The sequence below is a fragment of the Hemicordylus capensis genome, chromosome 4 (genome assembly GCF_027244095.1).
Source record: "Hemicordylus capensis ecotype Gifberg chromosome 4, rHemCap1.1.pri, whole genome shotgun sequence".
NCBI lineage: Eukaryota > Metazoa > Chordata > Lepidosauria > Squamata > Cordylidae > Hemicordylus > Hemicordylus capensis.
The window spans coordinates 95,833,635-95,855,384 of NC_069660.1; the positions used below are offsets into that span (position 1 = coordinate 95,833,635).

At 42.3% G+C, this 21,750-nt stretch overlaps 2 protein-coding genes across 2 annotated transcripts in view; one reads left to right on the plus strand and one right to left on the minus strand.

Moving 5' to 3' along the window:
* On the minus strand, positions 1 to 15,571 carry YIPF1 (Yip1 domain family member 1). The gene is made up of 10 exons (XM_053248217.1): positions 15,420 to 15,571; positions 12,340 to 12,410; positions 11,090 to 11,250; positions 9,817 to 9,897; positions 8,590 to 8,677; positions 8,371 to 8,487; positions 7,268 to 7,434; positions 6,142 to 6,324; positions 3,507 to 3,577; positions 1 to 306 (listed from the first exon to the last, which is right to left on the minus strand). The coding sequence occupies exons 2-9, from the start codon at positions 12,368 to 12,370 to the stop codon at positions 3,515 to 3,517; spliced, it is 891 nt and encodes a 296-aa protein (XP_053104192.1). The 5' UTR covers positions 12,371 to 12,410; positions 15,420 to 15,571; the 3' UTR covers positions 1 to 306; positions 3,507 to 3,514.
* Positions 14,700 to 21,750, plus strand: part of DIO1 (iodothyronine deiodinase 1) — a 21,279-nt gene continuing 14,228 nt past the window's right edge. Inside the window, exon 1 of the mRNA XM_053248219.1 lies at positions 14,700 to 16,907. Within this exon, the coding sequence (XP_053104194.1) occupies positions 16,701 to 16,907 (207 nt within the window). The 5' untranslated portion in view covers positions 14,700 to 16,700. The remainder of the gene's footprint in view (positions 16,908 to 21,750) is intronic.

The following is a 21,750-nucleotide window of genomic DNA, read 5'->3' on the forward strand; positions in this document are numbered from 1 at the left end:
TATTGCTAATCAATTTTATTTAATGACGATAGTGAAATTATGTAAGTTATGCAAAAGACTAAAAAAATCATAAAAATAAGGAGCATTAAAATCTACAGGTGAAACTGACTTCACTGAATGGAAACCTCTTTCACCTTTTGCTTCAACAGGGCAGAGTTTGTCAGTCTTACTAGCCAGTCATTCAGATATTAGGTGGTGTTTGAATCAGACTGTTTCACTGATATTTCTTTCAGAATGTTTGGCTTTTCTCCTTTCAGTAGAGAGCCCCAATAAAGTAATATTGCACAAATGAAGAAACAGGTATACCTGGGGGAAAGTAAAGTAAAGTAGCTAGAGTTAAAAAAAAAATTAAGGATGACAAAGTACAAAAAGCCAAACACATCAGATTCTACAACAGCCTTACAATAATCTGGAACAACAAGCTTAGAGAGAAATGAGAACACAACCTTTACATTTACCATTTGCCCTTGTGATAAAACTGATATATGCTACAGAACATTTTGCAATGTTTATCTTGTACAGTTAACAGACAATATGTACTAAAGACACTGAAACTCATTTTCATACAATATACTGAAATTGCTATTAAGTTTCCTGGACATGCTCCCATGTATCCCATGCCAATTCAGAGTCTTCTCTGTAGGGCTACTCATCTGGAAGCGAACATCTATCCCAGAGAATACATAAGACTGAAGCAAAACATATTGGCATAGAGAAGTAGCTCTCACTTAGGGAGTTGTAAGATATTCCTTGTCTAGATGGGGAACGTGTGACCAAGAAACGAGACAATAGTGCTATGCAAATGTGAGCTGGTTTGATTTTTAAGGCTGGTGCCACCAGGCTTAACTCCTTCCCTAGGTATCTGAGTAAAGCCCTTTGATTCCCCCACTCCTTTCATTTTATAAGCAAATTGCTACCATTTACTAAGGGGTGGGGGGGAGATAAAGTATTTTATTTAAAGACATTCATAAATTGCTGACATTCTGGCTAACATTATGCCTGTTGAATAATGTTTCACAAGCACAACAGGGAGGGGACTGTTTTCACCAATCTTCCCTTCATTCTGCAGCTTTCTGTGCCCCCTCACAATATGTGCCTGAGGGCTGCGCAACCCTTAGACATATTTTTGGAAGGAACGAAGGGAAGATCACGCCTCCACTGTTAAATGTGAAATATTATTCAGCACATGTCTGAACTGGCCAGGTCAAGGGGAGTAGAAATGTTTTGCCTTGCTGACATCCAGACTAAGTCAACCAATATTACAACAAGGGCAAAATCTCCCTGCTCTCCTTGACTTAGACATGGGGCTTTTCCAGATGAGAATTTATAGTAGTTTTTTTTTAAATTAAAAAAAAACACACATTCACAATAGTGAATGTGTAAACCATCCTGAGCCATTTTGGAAGGGCAGTACAGAAATCAAATTATTATTATTATTATTAGTAGTAGTTATTTATGGACCCTCAAGCAACGTCCAAACACTTGCATAGAATGTTGTAGATTATTGTGCTTTCTCCTGAATTCCAGCATTCTGGACACATGCTGAGTATGGTCCTTATAATAATTTTGGAGTTCGATCTGTTGGCAATGAATACAAGTTTGTTCCTTTGAAGTAGTGTGCAAGGGCCATGCTCAATGTGAGGCCAGAGTGCTGAAATACACTAGGAGGGACCATAACAATAAGAAATTCTACACATCTAGAATTTCAAACATCTAGACTGTACACAGGGGCCCATAAGTAGCTACTGCGGAAACTAAGAAGTCTTCAATAAATTCATATTTGGAAAAGCCCATGGTTAGTAATCAAACCAAGGGAATGAGCTCTGAACACCTCTACTCCCTCAACTTGTTTGCAAAGGAATCCAGGTTAATTAAACCACAGCTCCATGTATAGTTTAAACCCAGGAGCTGTGACTTAACTGATTTACAAACCAAAATATTAAATGTGAATTAGATCCACCACAGTTAGAGTGCAGCTCCAGGGTTCAGACCACCACCACATGCACAGTGGTGGTCTAACTAGTCAGGAGTTAGACCACTTTCTCTCATTCAAGATCCAAATCACTGTTTGTTAGAGCTTCTGAATGAGCCTTTTTGATGGCCTGCCCTCTATGGGTGTGTCTTGAATCTCTGTATTCATTACACACAAGAGAGATTCTCATAATATACTGCCCCCTGCAAGCACACACCATTTACCTGTCATCATGACAGGCATTTCACTCAAAACGGCAGTCTAGAAGAATCCTTTAATGGTGTGCTTCATTTGATTAACACTAGATCCTCTTGTTAAATGCATATATTTATTGTGACTAACAATTTATAGCATTATTGTGTTGGCACTGGAATCTTTTGTGCCACTAGTAGGAGCTGGCTGTCTTGCTGATTGCACTACAATGCATCTACCTACATGCGAGAGTATTTTCAAGACAGGGAAGAGCCCACCACCACTACTCCATTCCACAGGCTGCCAAAATAGCACCAATCTTCAAACTGTGCTGCTGCTTTGTACCAACTAGAACCTGAAGCAAGAGCTTCCACTTTAAAAAGGTGCAAGTAGGGCAACTGTCTAGTGGTGTCCTGCATGAGGTAAGTGGGGCACAAGCCTTTATTTGAGCAATAAAGCAGAGATGGAATTGGAACGCCCAGTTGGAGACCTAAGCAATGATGTGAATTTTCCGGAAAATTCTGATTGGAAAAATGTCCAGTACCCTAATGGATAGATCTGATTTGGCATGTTTGATTTTTATTTGATACCGGAGGGAGGGGGGGAGACAATGTATGCAATGTTAAATTTATATGCTGTATAAAATATCAAACATTTGAAAAATGATTAGAAATATAAATAAAGCAATAATGTTTAAGTGTTTCATTCAAATGAATTCAAAGCTCTTTGTTTTTTGTTAGACTAAGACAAGACAATTTGAGAGCATGGACATACCTAACATTGTTTAGGGGGGAAAGTGAAGGAACTGAAAACTGCTAACACAGTACACTAATTTTAGCACAGAGAGAGAGTTTACACATTAGGTATTTCTTAAGTAGAAACCTTCTTCTCATCTTCTATCCACACATTCAATCAGTGTGTGGAAGGGGAATGGAATTGTGCCTAGTGCCTCCTGAACTCCATACATTCAGCTAAAGATGAGCACAGACTCTGGTTCACAGACACATGGAGGTTGGTGGCAGGGTCAGTAGCCACAATTTCAGTTCCCCTCCATGTGTCAATTGAGTACATGTGCAGAATGCAGAAGATGGCCGTAGTCGGGGGGGGGTGTTAATTACACCTTTGAGACTTCCCAATTGGCTAGCATTGTATCCATTTATTTGGTTACAAAATAAAATTTATGAAAATACATTTTTAGAAATGGAGAATGATCTGCCCCACATAGCTGTGTCCTTAACTCCACTTACATGGAATGAAGTCAAAAAATAATATTTAACCTGAGATTTGTTATAAGAAGCCCAGCAGCACAAATAGGGAAATGATTGAAATATTTCTCTCTTACCTTGGTTACTAAGCCTTTGTTGTTTTATTATGTGGAGGTACATCCAGTTCAGGAGCATCAAAGAAATATGCCTATATTATTGGAGGAAAATAGCACATTATTTATTTGAAATATTTATACCCCGCCCCTCCAGTACACTACTGTTTGGGGCAACTTGCAACATTAATAAAATAGATACAATGTAAAATAAAAGATTAATAAAATCAAACTAGTTAAAAGACCAGGTTAAAATCACAATTACTTTTTTTTTAAGTTTCAAATTAAAAAGGTTAATAAAAAGCTAAAAACAAAATTATAAAAACTAAAGAACCTACCAGATATGAGCAGCAGATAAATATTATGAATGTCATAAGTTAACACAAAGCAACACATACCAGTAAACTAGTAAAGTGCAAGATATGGAACATAAAACTGTATAAATACTTGTTTGAAAGTTATCAAAACTAAGATGTCCAGAAAAATAAACTAAAAGATTACACCAGCAAGTTTCTGAAGACAATATACCATTTTGTGCCCCATATCTACCGGTATATTGTGTAGTTAACTCTTTCAACAGTTAGCTCAGTCACTGGTAGGCTTTCTATACCAAATCATACTTATTTAGAAAAATGCCTGTTTCTAAAGATGTTTAATGAATGCCTTTTTTACATTTCTGCTGTGAAGCTTACAAGTGTTCTACATAAAAGTTTCTGTAGCTTTAACCAGGGTGGATTTGATTTAAATCACAATTTAAACAACTAGTTAGGAAGAGTCTATGTAATCATCATTTTCTAGTAAAAGTACATTCTTGTTGTCTGATATAACCTTAATACATATTCATCACTATTCAAAGACAGATGTAGGTTTCATTTTTAGAAGGTAGGCACACACTATACATTATATAGCAATTACAGGTGGACTTCCCTATATGCAGACCCAACACCCACAGTTTCACATATCCACGGTTGGGTAATTACCCAACCTTGACATATGAGTGGGGTGGAGTGCAGAAAAGGGGTTAATTCTGAATATCCATGGCCAGGGGTGGCCAGAAATGAGCTCAGAGGTCATTTCTGGCTGCTATTTTGTGGAAGAGAACCATTTTGTGGCTCATTCAACAAAACAAGTGATTTTGCAAAGATTTAGGTACTTTGGGCCGGGGGGTGGGGAGACATCCTTGGACTTCTGAAAGCCTGCAGAGCATGGTGGGACACTTTGTTTGACTTGTTTTTTGGGGGGGGGTGAGCTTTTGGGGGGTTCTTTGAATCTGGGAACCTAATCCCTGCAATCCCATAGACTCAATTATTCATTATCCATGCTTTCATTACTCGCAGTAATATGTGGGAATAGAACCCCATGGATAATGAGGTACAGCTGTATTTATTCTGATTCCTCATCCCCCCAGATTAAATTTCATCAAAAAATTGGATATTTTGGTCTCATTATTTAGTACCAAAGCAGATACACACTTGTATGTTCATCCATGCTCCTCTCAGTATCTTCAGAGCAGTAGCACCTCATTTGGGCAACCAGACATTGCATTTCTTTGTTGCACTGTTTGTATTTTGCACACATGTCTGTCTTACCCATAGGTACAGGAACCATTAAAATATTCCCAAATGGGGTCCCTTTTATGGCCTGCTACCATGATAGGTGTTTTCCTTCTATACTGCACTCATAATAAGTTTCCTCATAATATGTTCTGCTCATTTTTTGTTTTACTTTCTACTAGTACTTTTGACAAAAGTTCCCAGTGATTTATTATTATTATTATTATTTATTTTTACATTTATATCCCGCTCTTCCTTCAAGGAGCCCAGAGTGGTGTACTACATACTCGAGTTTCTCTTTTCACAACAACCCTGTGAAGTAGGTTAGGCTGAGAGAGAAGTGACTGGCCCAGAGTCACCCAGCTAGTTTTATGGCTGAATGGGGATTTGAACTCGGGTCTCCCCGGTCCTAGTCCAGCACTCTAACCACTACACCACGCTGGCTCTGTTACATAGAGAAATAAAGATGAATCCCTGCCCCCAAAGGGCTCACAATCAGTGTTCCCTCCAACAAGAATTCCCAGATGTTCCCATTCCCAAAATGGCAACAGAGTCAAAACTGGCCACCCTGTTAAAAAATGGTAGTCAACAACTTCCAGAATCCCCAAGCAAAAGCCATTGAAGCGGGGGATTCTGGGAATTGTAGGCAACAACATTTGGGAATCCCTGTTAGAGGGAATACTGCTCACAAACTAAAAATAAACTTTCTGTTCCTCTCCTGTCCTTTACATTTATATCCAGACTTACTCCTTGCTCAGATCTACTCCGCCCTCCCAAATCCACTATTCATTGTGTCTTTGCACTTTTAAAGAGAGAGGCTTGACTGTGTGCATATATACCACCTGTGGAATAGGACTTCTCTTTCATCTCCTTAGACTTTTTAACACTATAGTTTTCCACAAGTATGTTCATAAAATTATGATTACTGTTCATGATGATAACTTTGACCTAGGTTAGTTTTTTGTCACAGATTGTTAAGAAAAAATTAAAATCAGATTAAAATTTAAAAATTAAATGTTTTTATTTTTAAAATTGATATTTATCCACCCTGGCTTTAACTGAACTAAGAAAATATATTGAAAAGCTGTGAACTGAAACTGTCATACCAAGCAACCGACAGCAAGCAAGGCATGGAGAAGTACAACTGTCACAATTGTAGCTATTGCAATCCTTTGGTTGTCATCTCTAACAGCAGGCCAAAATGTCATCACTAAGACAGATCCTGAAAGACACAGAGCAAATACCACCAAAACCCATCGGAGAGCTTCTTGTGGAATTATCCACAAAATCTGTAATTAAAAATAAAGGGAATAAAGGCTTCATTGTGACTCCATTCTTTGCTAGCTCTAATGAAGTAAAACTACTGTGGCAGCATTATATTCGGCTTGTCTTATATCAGAAGCAAATTGTTTCCAGCATCATCTCCACCCTTAACAACTTTATCCCATTGTGTGAGAGTGAGAGAGAGAGAGAGAGAGAGAGTGTGTGTATACACACACACACACACACACACACACACTCACTTTTCAACAAAAGACTAAACTAAGAGTATCCACAATCCCTTTCTATATGGAATATGCCTTTAAATTTAACTGAGTTTTATACTAGCACCTCCTTTTCGAGAGCCTGAAATTGCTCCTCACAGTTACACATGTTGAAGTTCCATGTATTTCAATGGAACTACATTGTGGTTTTATGAAAAGAAATTCAGTTGCTGCTGTCTAAATGTAACATTTACTAAGAAACAGACCAAAAATCTATAACACAACAGCAGATGGCATATGAAGGTACTTATAATGATCTATACTTGACAGGTCAGGAGCCATTGGCAGAAAGATGGCAACAGAGTCAAAACTGGCCACTCTCTTCAAAAAATGGCCCTCTAAAATGTATTCCCCAATCAAGCCACTGAGGCTACACACAGCATGGAATCGATAGGTATAATTTCTGGGGGTGGGGAGAGGTGCCTCTGCCTTAGATTTACTATCTATGCAAGATTCTCCCATTTGGAACAAGCCTGAGATAAACTTCAATGAATTCTGTCAATAGTCTCATAAGGGTTTTAGTATGACATGCTTCATATTATAGATAGCTCAGCCAAACTTCCTATATGGATTGTCAAAAACTATATTGATCTGTTTATTTTAGCTACCCCATTTGTTTAGCACTTGCTCAAGACACTGCATAAATCCATATGCATGTTCAGCATACAGTTCTTTATATTGTACTTACCACTGTTGGAATATAAATGAAGAGCGAATAGCCATAAACACACACAATCTCAAGAAAGGAGTAGGAGACAATGTTCATAACTTTGTTGTTTCTCCACATAAGGAATCCCCACAGAGCTAGAGGGACCAGCCAAGCATAAGCATAGACGGCTGTTGCAGCTATGGACACTGTAAAGAAACCTTTTTTAGCATTAAGAATCTTACCAAGCATTGTCAGTCTATCACGTTGTCCCAATGGAAAACTTTGGCCCAATGGGATGTAAATAAAACTGTATAATATAATTCAGCTGCATTATTGAAAATCCATTAATCTCATTTAAAGAGTTCACTAAAAGTTTTTTATTATTAACTAATAGATAGAGATGTGCAGAACGGAATGTTCTGGATTGGAACGTTCCACCTCAAAACAGGCTGTTCCAAGCTTGGAACAGAACACCCTAAGAAAAGGGGGTCCTGATCCAAGCTTGGAACAGAACAACCCGTTCTTAGGTGGAATGTTCTGACTCCGGGCGGAGCACCATTTCACGCTTTTTTCCACACATTTTTTCCGTTTCACGCATTTTGCGTTCTGTTCGCGCTCAGACTGGAACGCAAAATTGTTTTGTGCATACTCCTACTAATAGGATATCTAACCAATAGATATCAATTTTTCAAGCCACACATACCATAAAAAGATACCAGCAAAAGTATCTCCATAGTTAGGAAAGGTGAATCAGATATTGAAATGAGACAAACATTTTGGTCACCCAATTCTCCTTGCCCATACACTATACATGATATTTACTCCACTTTGCTTCATATTCAACAAAGAATTGCACATCCTGACCTCATATTGCCAGAGAATCGTGTACATCATCACACTTTTTAAGATGTATTATTTAACACATATATATAATACCCTATATAAAATCTCAGGGCGGTTTACAACTTAAACAAACAGCAACTAAAACTTAAGAAACATAAAACCAATTAAAATTAAATCCACCTTGTAGCAATGTCCCCTTTTATGCAGTTGTCAGTCATGTCTTAAGTACCTTCTCTTTCTTTTGACTAAAGTTATAGAGTAAACAATAATTAAAATTTGGTTGAACTGTTTTTACAAACCTTTTCGGAAATCAGGCACATAATGGTATGGACGCTCACCCAGATGAATGAAGAATTTTGAAAGATTGCCACTGATAGCAATAGCAAAAACTAATGTGGCACATATCCAAAAGGGACCTTGGAGAAAAAATAAGCAATACATCAGTTATTCTGGCAGACCTTTTCCCATTCAGAATGAAAGGAGAGCCCCTTCAAAAGAATATTATTGTTTGTACATACCATAAAGATCAGGATTACTACGGATGTACAATCTTACAAAGTTTTTCCCTGGTACTGGAAAGACTGAACCCTTGATTCTGTCCAGAACCTAGGAAAATACAAAGCATTTGACTGAAGAGATGAAAAATGTGGCTTAATTAGAAGTGCTTTTAGTCTAAAGCCCATTAAAGAACACCCAGACACTGAGTTTTTGAAATGGCATGGTTGTTTGAATATACGATATAGTCCCTCAGTATATTCTCCTTGCTACAGTTTTGTGACTGGTTTGTTGATTTCCCCATTACTATAGTGGTGGATAAAAATCCCCCACTTCTGTTCTCACTTGCAATAATCCAGTTGCATAGCCTTAAAGAAAAAAAACTGAAATAGTTGGATTTTAGAACACATATTTTGTGAAGAGCATAGCAATAGGAGGGCTAGTGAGCGTATAGAGGTGCTGCACTCTAAACAGCAGGCTACATTTCTGTACACAACCTGAATTAGATACAAAATAATCCCTCTTGAATAAAAATAAAATAAAAAGGTATAAAAAGATCATACATGCCCAATTCTATTCTTTATCACTTAAAATTATGGGACAATGGGCCTTGCAGGCATGTTATCAAAAGGAAGGACCCTTGTGTACTTTTCTGTTATAAAGGCACGTGGAGAGGGCTACAATTGAAGTATGATGAACTGGGTAGTTGAAGGTAGCACATGGCAAGGGGATTGGAGGCAGGTTTTTGTCCCTCCAGTAATCTCAAATCAAAAGCCACAGAATGCTGGACCATTCTAAGAGGCTTTGCCTGTGAACCTACATGATGCAAGCATGCCATAAATATCACACTTCTGCATGCAAACAGAGGCTAACATCCAGAGAAAGGCACCACGGACATGCCAGGAAGACACTTCCATGCTGTGGAAAGCTTGCCTAGCTGTGCAGTGTTATGCTTACTGGCCAGCCAGAGGAGTGGGAGCATTTTCAATGGATTTACGTTGCCTCCAGTGTCACCTGAAAATATGTCCCCAAGGGTTGCATCTTCCTGGCACATCCACAGTGCCTTGCTCTGGATGTCAGCCACTGAATCTGCAGCATCTCCTCAAGATGGCAAAGGGATCTATACGTTACTGTACTGTATTTTATTGTATGCCACCCTGGAAATACATTCTGGAAATGCAGACTGGGTACTGGGAATTAGCTACAAATGTATATGGTGTCTTAACAGAGATATTGCACAGAATACAAACCTGGTATGTATCCACATCAAAAAATGTTTGGTAATACTCAAATGTCCAGAATGGGGCACTTTTCTTCTGCCCAGCAAGCAACTGGAAGGCAAGTAGACATTTGCTATTAGCAGGCCATTTTAAAAGCTAAAGCAACATTTTTACTCACAAAAGAACTGGCGGGGGCGGGGGGATCTTTGAGAAGAATAGAAAGACATTTAATTCCAAAGCAGAATCACCGAAAAAATTTTACAGGCATGAATGAAATTCATGTCATGCCTTTGCCTAGGACTCCCCCAAGATTTATCCAAGTCCCCTATTTACTATCCATTTCAATCACTTCCTGTCCTATCTATATGCTTTCTTCCAATGTGGGAAGGCCAGACAGCTGTCATTTATTTATTTCATTTATATTCCACAAATCCAAAAATTGCTCAGGGCAATTCACTGTCATATTAAAACTCATTTAAAATGCTTAAAACTATTTTAAAACTATTAAAAGCCAAGCTAAAGAAATAGATCTTTATGGCTCTCTTGAAAGCCTCTAGGGAGGATTCACCTTTTATTCCCATGGGGAGCATGTCCTCCAACCAAAAGATGGCTATTGAGAAGGTCCGACCCCAAGCTGCCACCAGAAGAACTGGCAGCACTCAGAGGTGAACCTCTCCTTATGATCCCCCCCAAACTGTTCCCATATCATTGTACAGGAGTCAAGATACCTCGCAATTGAAAAAATATTGCCATTGAACAACTCTTCCAGTGATAGAAAGACATCCGGCTGCCTAAAGATTTATACTTTGCTCTTCATGGTTTATTTGCACAGTTACTTTTATAGCAGTACATTCATCTCATAGGAAAACACATCTTCATTATCTACTTGCACATGTAATGCCACAAAAACTATTCATGCAAGAAAATACCAAGAGCATTTTCTCAACCCAGCTTAGCACTAATAACTGAGACAACAAGAAGTGAGTAGCTCTTTCATCCCCAGTGCATCCCACACATGAACAGCAGGACAATCTAGAAGATACCTTTCAAACTTAAGCTTAGTTCTGCAGAAGGGACAGGAATCAATTATCCCCCATGGCCCACCTATGTCAGGGAAACTTCATGTCAGAGATTGAACCTTTTTGCTGCCTCGCAGCCTGATCATAAAAAGAATCATTTCCTTCCCACAGACAGCTTCCCTGAACAGCTTTTGCTGCTATTAATGCATAACATATTACATCTTAATTAACAACCTGTGGAAGAACATCAGCTTGTCAGATAGCACCTTGTATCATCATCTGACCTCAGTTTTGTCAGAGTCATCTGTTCCCAACAGTTCATCATCCTCCTCTCTCCCAGAATTTTGCCGCTGCCCATGCTTCTTCTTTGGCTCATTAGGTTCATCAATGCTTATTGTGACAGCATCTGGATTTGCTGCCAACAAGTTGGCTGCATCATCAAATTCTGAAAGACAATAATTGCCCCCCAAGATATTTAACTTTGAAGTTACTGTTCTCTCTCAGAGGACATATTTCTATAGTCTTTGAAGGACCCTTACAACATAGGAAGTGAACAACAAGTGAGTAAACAAGCCATTTCCTTGTTCAGGTGAAGTGTACTAGACTGCCTTGTACCATTAACATGAGTATTTGCTGATCATAGGGATCCTACCCTACAACTTAATTTACCAGAGAGACAGGTGATTTATACTGGTGGCATACCACAAGTAGCCGTTGTATCAGACTACATTACATATGGGCCTTCAAACTCAACTAGCACAAGCATCCAGGAAACTGGCAGCATTTTCTTCAAGTTATTGAAATGACCCATTGTTGGTGCTCTCATCAACCCTCTAAAAATAAGGTGATTATTATTCTTAGTTGGAAACTGCCTGTAACTGTTGCACAATCTTGAGCAAGTCAAATAAGAATCTAGTTGAACTGGCTGAAATTTCAATCTGCTTCCCTTGATCACAATGGCTCAAAGACAAATATGAAGGAGGCACTTCTAGAGAGGATGTTGAAGACCATATTCAACATGGAATACTATGACACATACATATCATAATAACACTACCCTTTAGCTTTTACAGTGCCTTATATACGAGTGCAGCACAATTTGAGAGAGCCCTGCCATCAAAGTTAGAGTCTACAAAGCAAGTACAAAAAGGAGGGGAAAGGAAATGGATAGCGAGCTGACAATTTTGTTTAATGTGGGGACAATTGTGATCAGTTTTAGAACTGATGGCCCTGCTTTACAAGAGAAAGGAGGACAACCTTTAACTGCATAAGAGAGGCATTCAAATTGCCCCCTGCATGTGCTACAAAACCCTGTTTAAACAGTTTTGGAGAGTGTGTTGTTTAAAGATGCCCAGGCAGTATGTCAGGGCATCCTTTAGTGAAGTCAGGGTGGGCATACTCTCAGCGCATCCCTGCCCTGATCAAGCAACAGGGCCAGTGATCATCTCCACTGGCCCAATATGTTTTTTTCCAGTGTCTGCTGCCAGTATTTCAACAGGTTTTGAGCCTTTCAAAGTGCAACTTCACAACTTACCTTGGAACGTTAGGTCATTCACAGCTGCCATTCATGCGCCAATATCCTGATGAGATTTTTGGAAGTGAACTCTGAAAATTATTAAGCAAATATATATAATTTTAGATTTAAAAACACAACTCAGTTATTCACATATCAATATCTCTAGAGGCTCCTGAGATATCGATATCCAGTTTACCCTCTGAAGAATCCTTCAGACAGACTCCCAACAAGATTAGTCCACATTCTCCAGATTACAACTTTGCCAAAAGCAGGTCAAGCAAGATGCACAGGGACAAAAGCACCTGCATAACATGAAATACATTTAGCAAATAAATCCAAATATGATGTTCAACTAGAGTACAAAAAGCAAAACCAAAAGCCTAAGACTTGAACCACACAAACAGGAAAGTGACCTAATGTCTACTTGAAATCCAAATATGTGACCCAATATTCTTTTTTATGGTCTATGGTTAAGTACCCGTTATCTTTTGTTGTTTATTATTACAATTAATGTATCTAGTGCCATCTGTGTGCAATGCTTTATGAAGAATACAGATCCTCACCCCAAAGGACCACCATCTAAATATCAACACAAGGGAGAAAACAGACAAAGGGAAGGGAAGTGGCATAGGGGAATATGCAATGCCATTTATATATATTTATGCTCTGTTACAACAAAGCCTGGGAGCTAAGCGATTGGATCAAAGGCTTCACTGGAAAAGTGGGTTTTGAGGAGATTGAAAGGGGACATCACAGAAGTGTTCTGGGAGGCAATTCTAAACAAAACTGGCAGCAAGAAAGGAAGAGTTGTTTGAGTGTGCAGGATGCCTTTCAGCAGCTGAGGGTAGTAGGGCTAGACAAGCAAAGGTCACAGGCAGAGGTGTGCTGGGATCAGTGTTCCATCTAACAGGGATTCCCAGATGATGTTGACTATAATTCCCAGAATCCCCAAGCAAAAGCCACTGCAGCTGGGGATTCTGGGAGCTGCAGTCAACAACATATGAAAATCCCTGTTAGAGGGAACATTGGTTGGGATACAATAGTGGCAAGATTGGGTGGGGGGCAAGCTCATGGAGGCTTTTGCATAAATGAAATGCATGCCAAGAGCAAAAGGGTGACAACAAAACCCACTGCATGAAGGTTCCTCTGCATAGCCAGGGCTGTCCTTAGGGCAGAGCAACTGCCCCAAGCCCTGCTCTTTTAACCCCCATTAAAATTAATGGGGCCCTGCACTGGCTGATTTGCCCTCTCTAAGAACAGCCCTGTGCACAGCAAGTTATCCAAGTGCTGCAGCTTGCCCCCAAAGCCTTGACTCACTGCAAGCTATTCTGATTTGTAGTGAAAAGCAGCCATATCCATACATTAACCTTTTGAACATGAACAGTTTGGGGAGTGATCTTTGTTTCCAATGGTCAGTACACAACTGTTTGTGTGAGACAGGAACTAGGAGGAGTTTAACTTTATATCATCTGAAAAGAGGGTGTGTTGAAAAGTCACATGGGATCCATACATTACAAGGAAAAGATAAATCAGCTGCTTGACAACAAGAACTCAAACATGTATAACACAGCATGCCAAGTTCTCCTCTCTTTATACCCGACGCTCTCAGGTCCTCAATACAGTTTCCACATGTCTTGGCAGTGTGAACTTGGAAAGAAACTGATAAGCCCTTCAGTTGCTGCAAAATTATTACAGTTCTGAAAAGATCAAATTCTCATGAATTCTAATCCTATACAATGAATGATCTCTCTCTCAAGAAGACAGTCTTGAAATGACATTATCTGCCTATTCTATGAAGTATATGTAGCATAGTATTACTTCCTCTAAAACCAAACATATCTTACCATTCAGGAGTGTCCCACTTGGTTTACAGTACTGATGCCATTTCTTCTCACAATCACCCTATAGAAGAGATTGTGAGAGGCAGTGGCCTGTGGGCCACACCATAATAATAATAATAATAATAATAATAATAATAATAATAATAATAATAATTTGATTTCTATACCGCCCTTCCAAAAATGGCTCAGGGCAGTTTACAAAGAGAAACAACAAACAAATAAGATGGCTTAACAAACAAATAACAAACAAATAAGACACCATGCACTTAAGTTTTCACATGTGCCCAGCAGTTTCCCCCTCTCCAAACACACAACTGTCTGACTATATACAGCACCACAGTGGTGCCGCTGGGGCAGAATCATCCCTGCAGTACTACACGAAGGGCAGGGAGAATGCAGCAGCAAAACCCAAGCAACTTCTGACGCCACACACCAAAGGAAAAGCAGGGAGCGCCAGACTTGGGAGTTCCACCTCCTGCTCTGAGGGGGAGTTGGGCAACCAAGGTCCCTTCCCACTATAGTCCTGCTATTCTAAAATCTAGGGTTGTCACCTCAGAAACAGCCTCAGGCTGCCAATGCCTTTCTTTCGCGGCTGCATCTGTCTTACTGGCAAGCTGCCGTGGTAGGCAGAGACTCCGAGAGGCAAAGCGACTGCCCACTCAGTCTCCCTGGAGGGGAAGACGATTATTCAGTGCGTACCAGACCAACAACACAGCGCTGCACGGTTATTCGGAAGCAAGACCCGCTGAACTCCTCAAGGCTGACTTCCGAGCAAAGAAGAGAGCTTCCAAAGACGAAGCAACCCTCACGTAACCGCCATCCTCGCACTCTCGGCCAATTCCTCCAGAATCCCCTGGGGCGCGACATCACCAGACCCGAGTAGATCCGAATTCTCCCTTTGGCCAGAAAGATGCACGGACAGCGAGGAGGCGGAACTAAGCCTTCCTTTCGCTCGCTGGACTGGGAAATACATGCATCGTAACGTGACAAAGAAGCGATTCCGAGTCTGTCTCCTGATGGCGGGGCAGGCGAGGGGGGTATGGCCCGCGACGGGGGCTCTCCCGCACGCTAAAACCGTGACCAGGAGACAAACGCGTAATTTGAAAGCCATGTCGACGCGCCAGGGAGGCGGCGATTGGTAAACTTTGCGCCTCCCAAACACGCAACTGATTCCCCTAATGTATGAAGCGGCCCTCTGGGGCCAGGCCGCGGCCGACATGTCCCCCCACCCTCTCCACAAGGCGGCGCCGTCACTACCTGCTGGTTGCAAAAGCGACGCCGGAGACTGCTACGCAGGGCAGGTGCTGCCGGAAACAGCAGGAACTCGACACCTCCTTTCCTCTGGTCCCACCGTCTCTCCCTCTTAAAGGGACAGCACGCCCTTTAAGCTGCACAGACCCATTCTCAGTGCTGCTCGTCCCTTAAAGAGGCGCTCTCGTGCCCATTCATCAACCAATCTCTCTATTGGTTGCTAACCCCTGCTAACTTGGCAAAGAGGCACCTTTTAATGTGGTGATTCTCTTTATTTAGCAGGGGGAGAGTAACAGGCCCTATCCACCCCCAGCACAGTACCTCCAGTGACTGTTGCTGGTGTCTATCTTGTGTTTCTTTTAGACTGTGAGCCCTTTGGAGACAGGGATCCATATTATTTATTTATTATTTCTCTTTGCAAACCGCCCTGAGCCATTTTTGGAAGGGCAGTATAGAAATTGAATAAATAATAATAATATTATTTGGGCCGACTTGGATTTAGACCCCACAATTACTGCATTCTCTGCACCGGAGGTGTCCAGAGACTCCTCTTATGTGGCTGGTTCTGTTCCAGTTTGTTACCACCATTCCCTCTAACAGGGATTCCCAGATCTTGTTCACAAGTGCCAGCATTCTAGCTGCAAAGGCCTTTGGCTGGGGATTATGGGAGTTGTAGTCAACAAAATTTAGGAATCCCTGTAAGAGGGAACACTGTTTGTGACTCCTGAGGATGTGGATTGTGGACAAGCTACATGGAGCAATGCCAGTGCGGCCTACCACCTGTTCTCTTGACCCTTGCCTGACATGGCTTATACTATTTGGCAGGGAAGTTGTTGTAGAAAACGTGGTAGATATTATAAATGCTTCTCTGGGGGAGGCAATTATTAGACATCTGAAGAAGCCTGCCTTGGATCCCTTAGAGTTGTCTCCAACCTTCTGTGGCTGGGCAGGATAATTGTGAGGGTGGTGGCTTCCCAGCTCGAGGCAGTCTTGGAGGAAACTGATTATCTAGATCCGTTTCAGACTGGCTTTCAGGCGGGCTATGGGGTTCTGACTGCCTTGGTCGGTCTGATGGAATTGACAGAGGAAGTGTGACTCTGTTGGTCCTTTTGGACCTCTTGGCAGCCTTCAGTGCTATCGGCCATAGTATCCCTCTGGAGCATCTGAGGGGGTGGGAGGCACTGCTTTGCAGTGGTTCCACTCCTACCTCACTGGCAGATTCCAGATGGTGTCCCTTCAAAATCTGAATTCCAGTATGGTGTCCCTCAGGGCTCCATATTGTTTCTGATGTTGTTTAATATCTACATGAAACCGTTGGGAGAGATCATCAGGAGATTTGGTGCAGGGTGCTATCAGTATGCTGATGACACCCAAATCTATTTCTCCATGTCAATATCATCAGGAGAAGGCATAATCTCCCTAAATAATTGCTTGGAGACAGTAATGGGCTGGATGAGGGATAACAAACTGAGACTGAATCCAGATAAGACGGAGGTACTTATTGTGCGGGGTTGGAACTTGAGAGATGATTTTGATCTGCCTATTCTGGATGGGGGTCACACATCCCCAGAAGGAATAGGTACACAGTCTGGGAGTGCTCCTGTACTCACACCTCTTCCTGGTGTTCCAGGTTGAGGCGGTGGCCAGAGGTTCTTTTTATCAGCTTTGACTGATGCTCCTGCTGCATCCATTTCTTGGAATGATGGACCTCAGAACAGTGGTACATACGCTGGTAACCTCCAGACATGACTACTGCAATGTGTTCTATGTGGGGCTGCCTTTGTACGTAGTCTGAAAATTCAGTTGGTACAAAATGCGGCAGCCAGGTTGGTCTCTGGGTCATCTAGAAGAGACCATGTTACTGCTATACTAAAAGAGTTACATGGCTGCCAATACGTTTTTGGGCAAAGTACAAGGTACTGGTTATAACCTATAAAGCCCAAAACAGTTTAAGCCCTGGGTATCTAAGATAACATCTTCTTCTCCACGAGTCCCACTGCCTATTGAGATAATCCAGAAAGGTCTGCTTGCAGCTGCCACCAGCTCGTCTGTTCGCTATGCACAGATGGGCCTTCTTCGTTGCTGCCCTGACACTCTGGAATTTAATTTAATTGTGGTTTTAAATTGTTTTAAGGTTTTTACTTTTGTCTTCTGGCTTGTTTTTATGTTGCTATAAGCCACCCAGAGACGGAGGTTTGGGGTGGCATACACATTTGATGAATGAATGAATGAATGAATGAATGAATGAATAAATAAATAAATAAATAAATAAATAGAAGGTATTTCTAATGCAGATAGGCTTATTGCAAGATAACTGTTTCTGTTAGGTTATAAGGCTATGCACACAAGCAACTTAACCCAGGGTAGGGCATACCAGCCTGGGTTAGGCTGCTTGTCTGCAACACCAGGATCCACACAGATCCTGGTGCTGGCAGCCTGCCTACCCCTACTTATGTTCCCAGCCATTAGCTAAGATTAAGGGTATGAGCACGCCCTTAACCTGGTGGTCGGGATTGTGTGTTTGCTCGGGTGGCTTGCAACCCAAGCAGGCACAGAGATGGACACCTAGAGCACTTGTCTGATGGGAGAATTCCCCAGTGCACTGTGCTCATTGTCCTGGCCTCCAGATATCCATTGTCCCAGCCTCCGGAAAGCATCATGGCTCCTAGGAGAGCTGCTCATGTGCAAAGCTGAGCCTCGTGGCCAGGAGGCAGTGGGGAGGCCAAGGAGATCGTTGGGGGGGAGGTAAGATCAGTGCAGCTTTCCCTGCCGCCCACCCACCCACTTCCGATTGTGTGAAGAGCCTTTATTAGTTTTTCATTGCATCTTTGCCAAATAAAACTTATTTTTTACTAGCTGAACCAGGCGCAGACCATCTGCGCCTCTAGTCCCCCCCTGGCTTTCTCCCCCCCCCCCAAGCCCACCTGCCAGTCACTGCTTTCTCCCACCCGCCACTTTCTTCCCCCTCTCCCCACTGGCCACCGCTCCCCCCCCACCGCTGCTGCAGCTTTTTCCTCCCTCCACTGCCATTTTTCTTCTTCTCCCCCATCTGGCCACCGCAACCACCACCGCTTTTCTCTCCCCCCCCCATCCTTCCGTTGCTGCTTTTCTCTCCCTCCACCATCTGGCTGCTGCTGCTGCTTTTTTCTCCCCACCCGTCTGCCGCTGCCGCTTTTTTTCTCCCCCCACCCCCCCCCCCATCCGCCTGCCGGCTGCCACTTTCTTCCACCTCTCCTCCCTCCTCACTGGGCCAGGCCGGGCCACCTCCATGAACTCTCGCAGCATGTCGCAAGAGTTCCGCCGCCAAATCTTGGGCACGCATGCCAGCTAAGAGAATTAAATATATAGATTTAAAGCTTTATTATTCACTTTGTATTCTTTTGAGGCATCCAGATCTGTCTATTACTTACATACATTCATTATTTATTATTTATTTTATTTATTTAACATATTTTATACCGCCCAAAACTTGCGTCTCTGGGCGGTTTACATTAGAGGACGATCTATGCTAGGCAGTGGGAAAGAGCAATGGGACCCTCTTAATTCTCCTGCTCCTCTTGACAGCAGTTGATACCTTGGACCAGGGCATCAGAACCAGCCACCTGTCAGGGGTAGTGTTGGATGAGACCTCCTCATCAGAGGAAGACCCTCCTGTGGAACCTGGTATGGATTGGGACCAAGGAGAGTCAGGGCAGGGGTGAGGGAACCCCTAAGGAAGATGCAGAACTTGGTTCCAAACATGTGTGCCCCAACTGGGCTCATCCCAATTCTAGATTTCCCATGGTCACCCTGAGAACCTCAAAACGCAGGTTCTTGTGGTGGGGGGTAGATGCCAAAAAACCCTGCATTCATCCCTTGTTGCCAGCACTGCCATTCTGGAGGCTCCCAGAAGCCTCTCTGCTCTTATCTGGGACTACAGGCTTGTAGTTCCCACTCTTAACATGCACAGAGCCTCACAGGATCATGGGGCCACTGCTTGTGGGACATGGGGACAGGTCACCTCCCAGGTTCACCAGTTGTCAAGTGAACTGCAAGGGGATCGGCCTCGCACCTTTCCCTCTATTGGTAATGTCAGTCTAAGCAGACTCGAGTTAGCTTCCAAGTTAATTTCACGGTCTCTCTGCCCAGAGACTGACCCTGTTGCCACCCCTCCTTGGTTGCCTCAAATAAGCTAAACTAATCATCAGCAGGAAAGCAGACAAGGCACTGTGGATGCTGCTCCACACCTAACAAAAGAGGTTGACGGGCCATAGGAACTCAGGAGATGCACTCATTAAAAATATTGATTGGTTTACTGCATCCGAACTGACAGATAAGTCCTTGCACGTCTATTCGGTCTATTTACATACAGGTTGTTCTTGACCTTTTCACGCCATTTTTCTTATGCTAGCACACCCAACAAAGATAATTGATTCTTTTGAGATCCACAGGAATTCCCCTCCTCAGGAAGGAGGAGGAATCAGCATTTTGCCGTAGGGCACATTTTGGGCTATAACGTCCTGGTTTCATGAACCAGTGTGCTTCCTTTGGGCTCTACGTACACCTTGGAGTCAACTGCTGTTTCAGTGATTGACCTGACACCCACCATAACACCAGGCCATGTCTTGCTTGTCACACCATTCCCGCTCTTAGCCTCCAGATCGGCCTTCCTTGCTGGCCTGATCTGCCCAGCACGCCTCAGTGCCATGAGAAGCTGGCTACATTAGACCAGACCCTTTTGAGATTTACCCCTGCTACCTAACCCCTGGCATTGGTTCACCACTGCTGCTTCCCAACTCCCGGTCTGTTCCAGAAGAGGGCCTTCAGTTACATCAAAGCTATCAGGAGTGAGATAGTATAATAACCGGTGTGCCCCTCTGGGCTCTCCCTAAATCCAAAAACCTGTTTATCTGAAGCCTTAGGAGCATAGGAACATAGGAAGCTGCCTTCTACTGAGTCAAACCATTTGTCTATCTAGCTCAGTATTGTCTTCACAGACTGGTAGCAGCTTCTCCAAGGTTGCAGGCCAGCATCTCTCTCAGCCCTATCTTGGAGAAGCCAGGGAGGGAACTTGAAACCTTCTGCTCTTCCCAGAGTGGCTCCATCCCCTGAAGGGAATATCTTACAGTGCTCACACTTCTAGTCTCCCATTCCTATGCAACCAGGGTGGACCCTGCTTAGCTAAGGGGACAAGTCATGCTTGCTACCACAAGACCAGCTCTCCTCTCCTTGTTTCTCTAGCCAGCCTGGATTTCAGTTAATTCAGACACCAAGCTCAAATTGCCTCTTTGCAAGTTACCTGGTTAATCTCTGTGACATATTTTGTAATAATATTGCCTTAACTCTTTTTTCCACTGTACCCCTAAACCTTTCTATAAACCAATTGTATTCATGTATGTCAATCTACTCTCTGTCCGTTCATTTTCCCAGGACCAGAATTTTGCACAAATTTATTCTGACGTGGGACTGCTCCACTCTAGCTCGCTAATTCCCCCACACAAGCCCAAATGCATTTAGAGGTGTTTCGCCAGTCACACCGGAGCAGTTCTGTTAACACCCATGAGATGGTAACGCTGGCCAACAATTGTGGGCCTGGCTCATGAGCTACATGGTTTGAAGTGACACTTGACATGATTTATTTATTTATTTTGAAATAGAGGTATTCTAGCAATGCTTGCCTATGGTTGGGGAATATGCCCTGCTCATGGGCTTCCCAGATTTATCTGGGTGCGGGTGTTATTGAAAACAGGATGCTGTGCTGGATTATCCTTTCATGATCCAACAAGGCTCTTCTTATGTTGCTTTCACTCATTGTGAAATTAGATCTTCTTATGTTGCTTTCACGCATCACTCATTATGTTGCTTTCACTTCCCTTCTATAAAAGCTTAGTTTTTATGCTCATCAGGGCAAGAATCTGTGTTTTTCTTGGTCAATGTGACGCATAGCAAAGAAGGCCTATAGACTGGCATGGATTAATTTGCCTTGCACCAGGCGAATAATATATAACATCCTCTTATAGATGTTTCATGAAAATGGCATTCTTGTCTTGCTTATACTTTTTTTTTGTGGGGCAGGGTGACTCTCTCTCTCTCTCCTGGTGATAACCAGGGTGTCACAAATTAAGACATTAATTATGAATTTTATACCACCAAATCCAGTAGTCCTAGGCAGTTTTAAACTAATAAATTAAGAAACTGAGACTGTTGTTGAATTCATCATCTTTCCTGAGATCAGCCTTCTTGAATCCCAGTTACTTTCAATAATTGTGAGGAAAGCTAAATTGGCATCCTCTTTAAGAGTTCAATTCCTTTTATATTTTGAAGTCAGACTGGACCTTGTTGCATTGGACTTCCCATT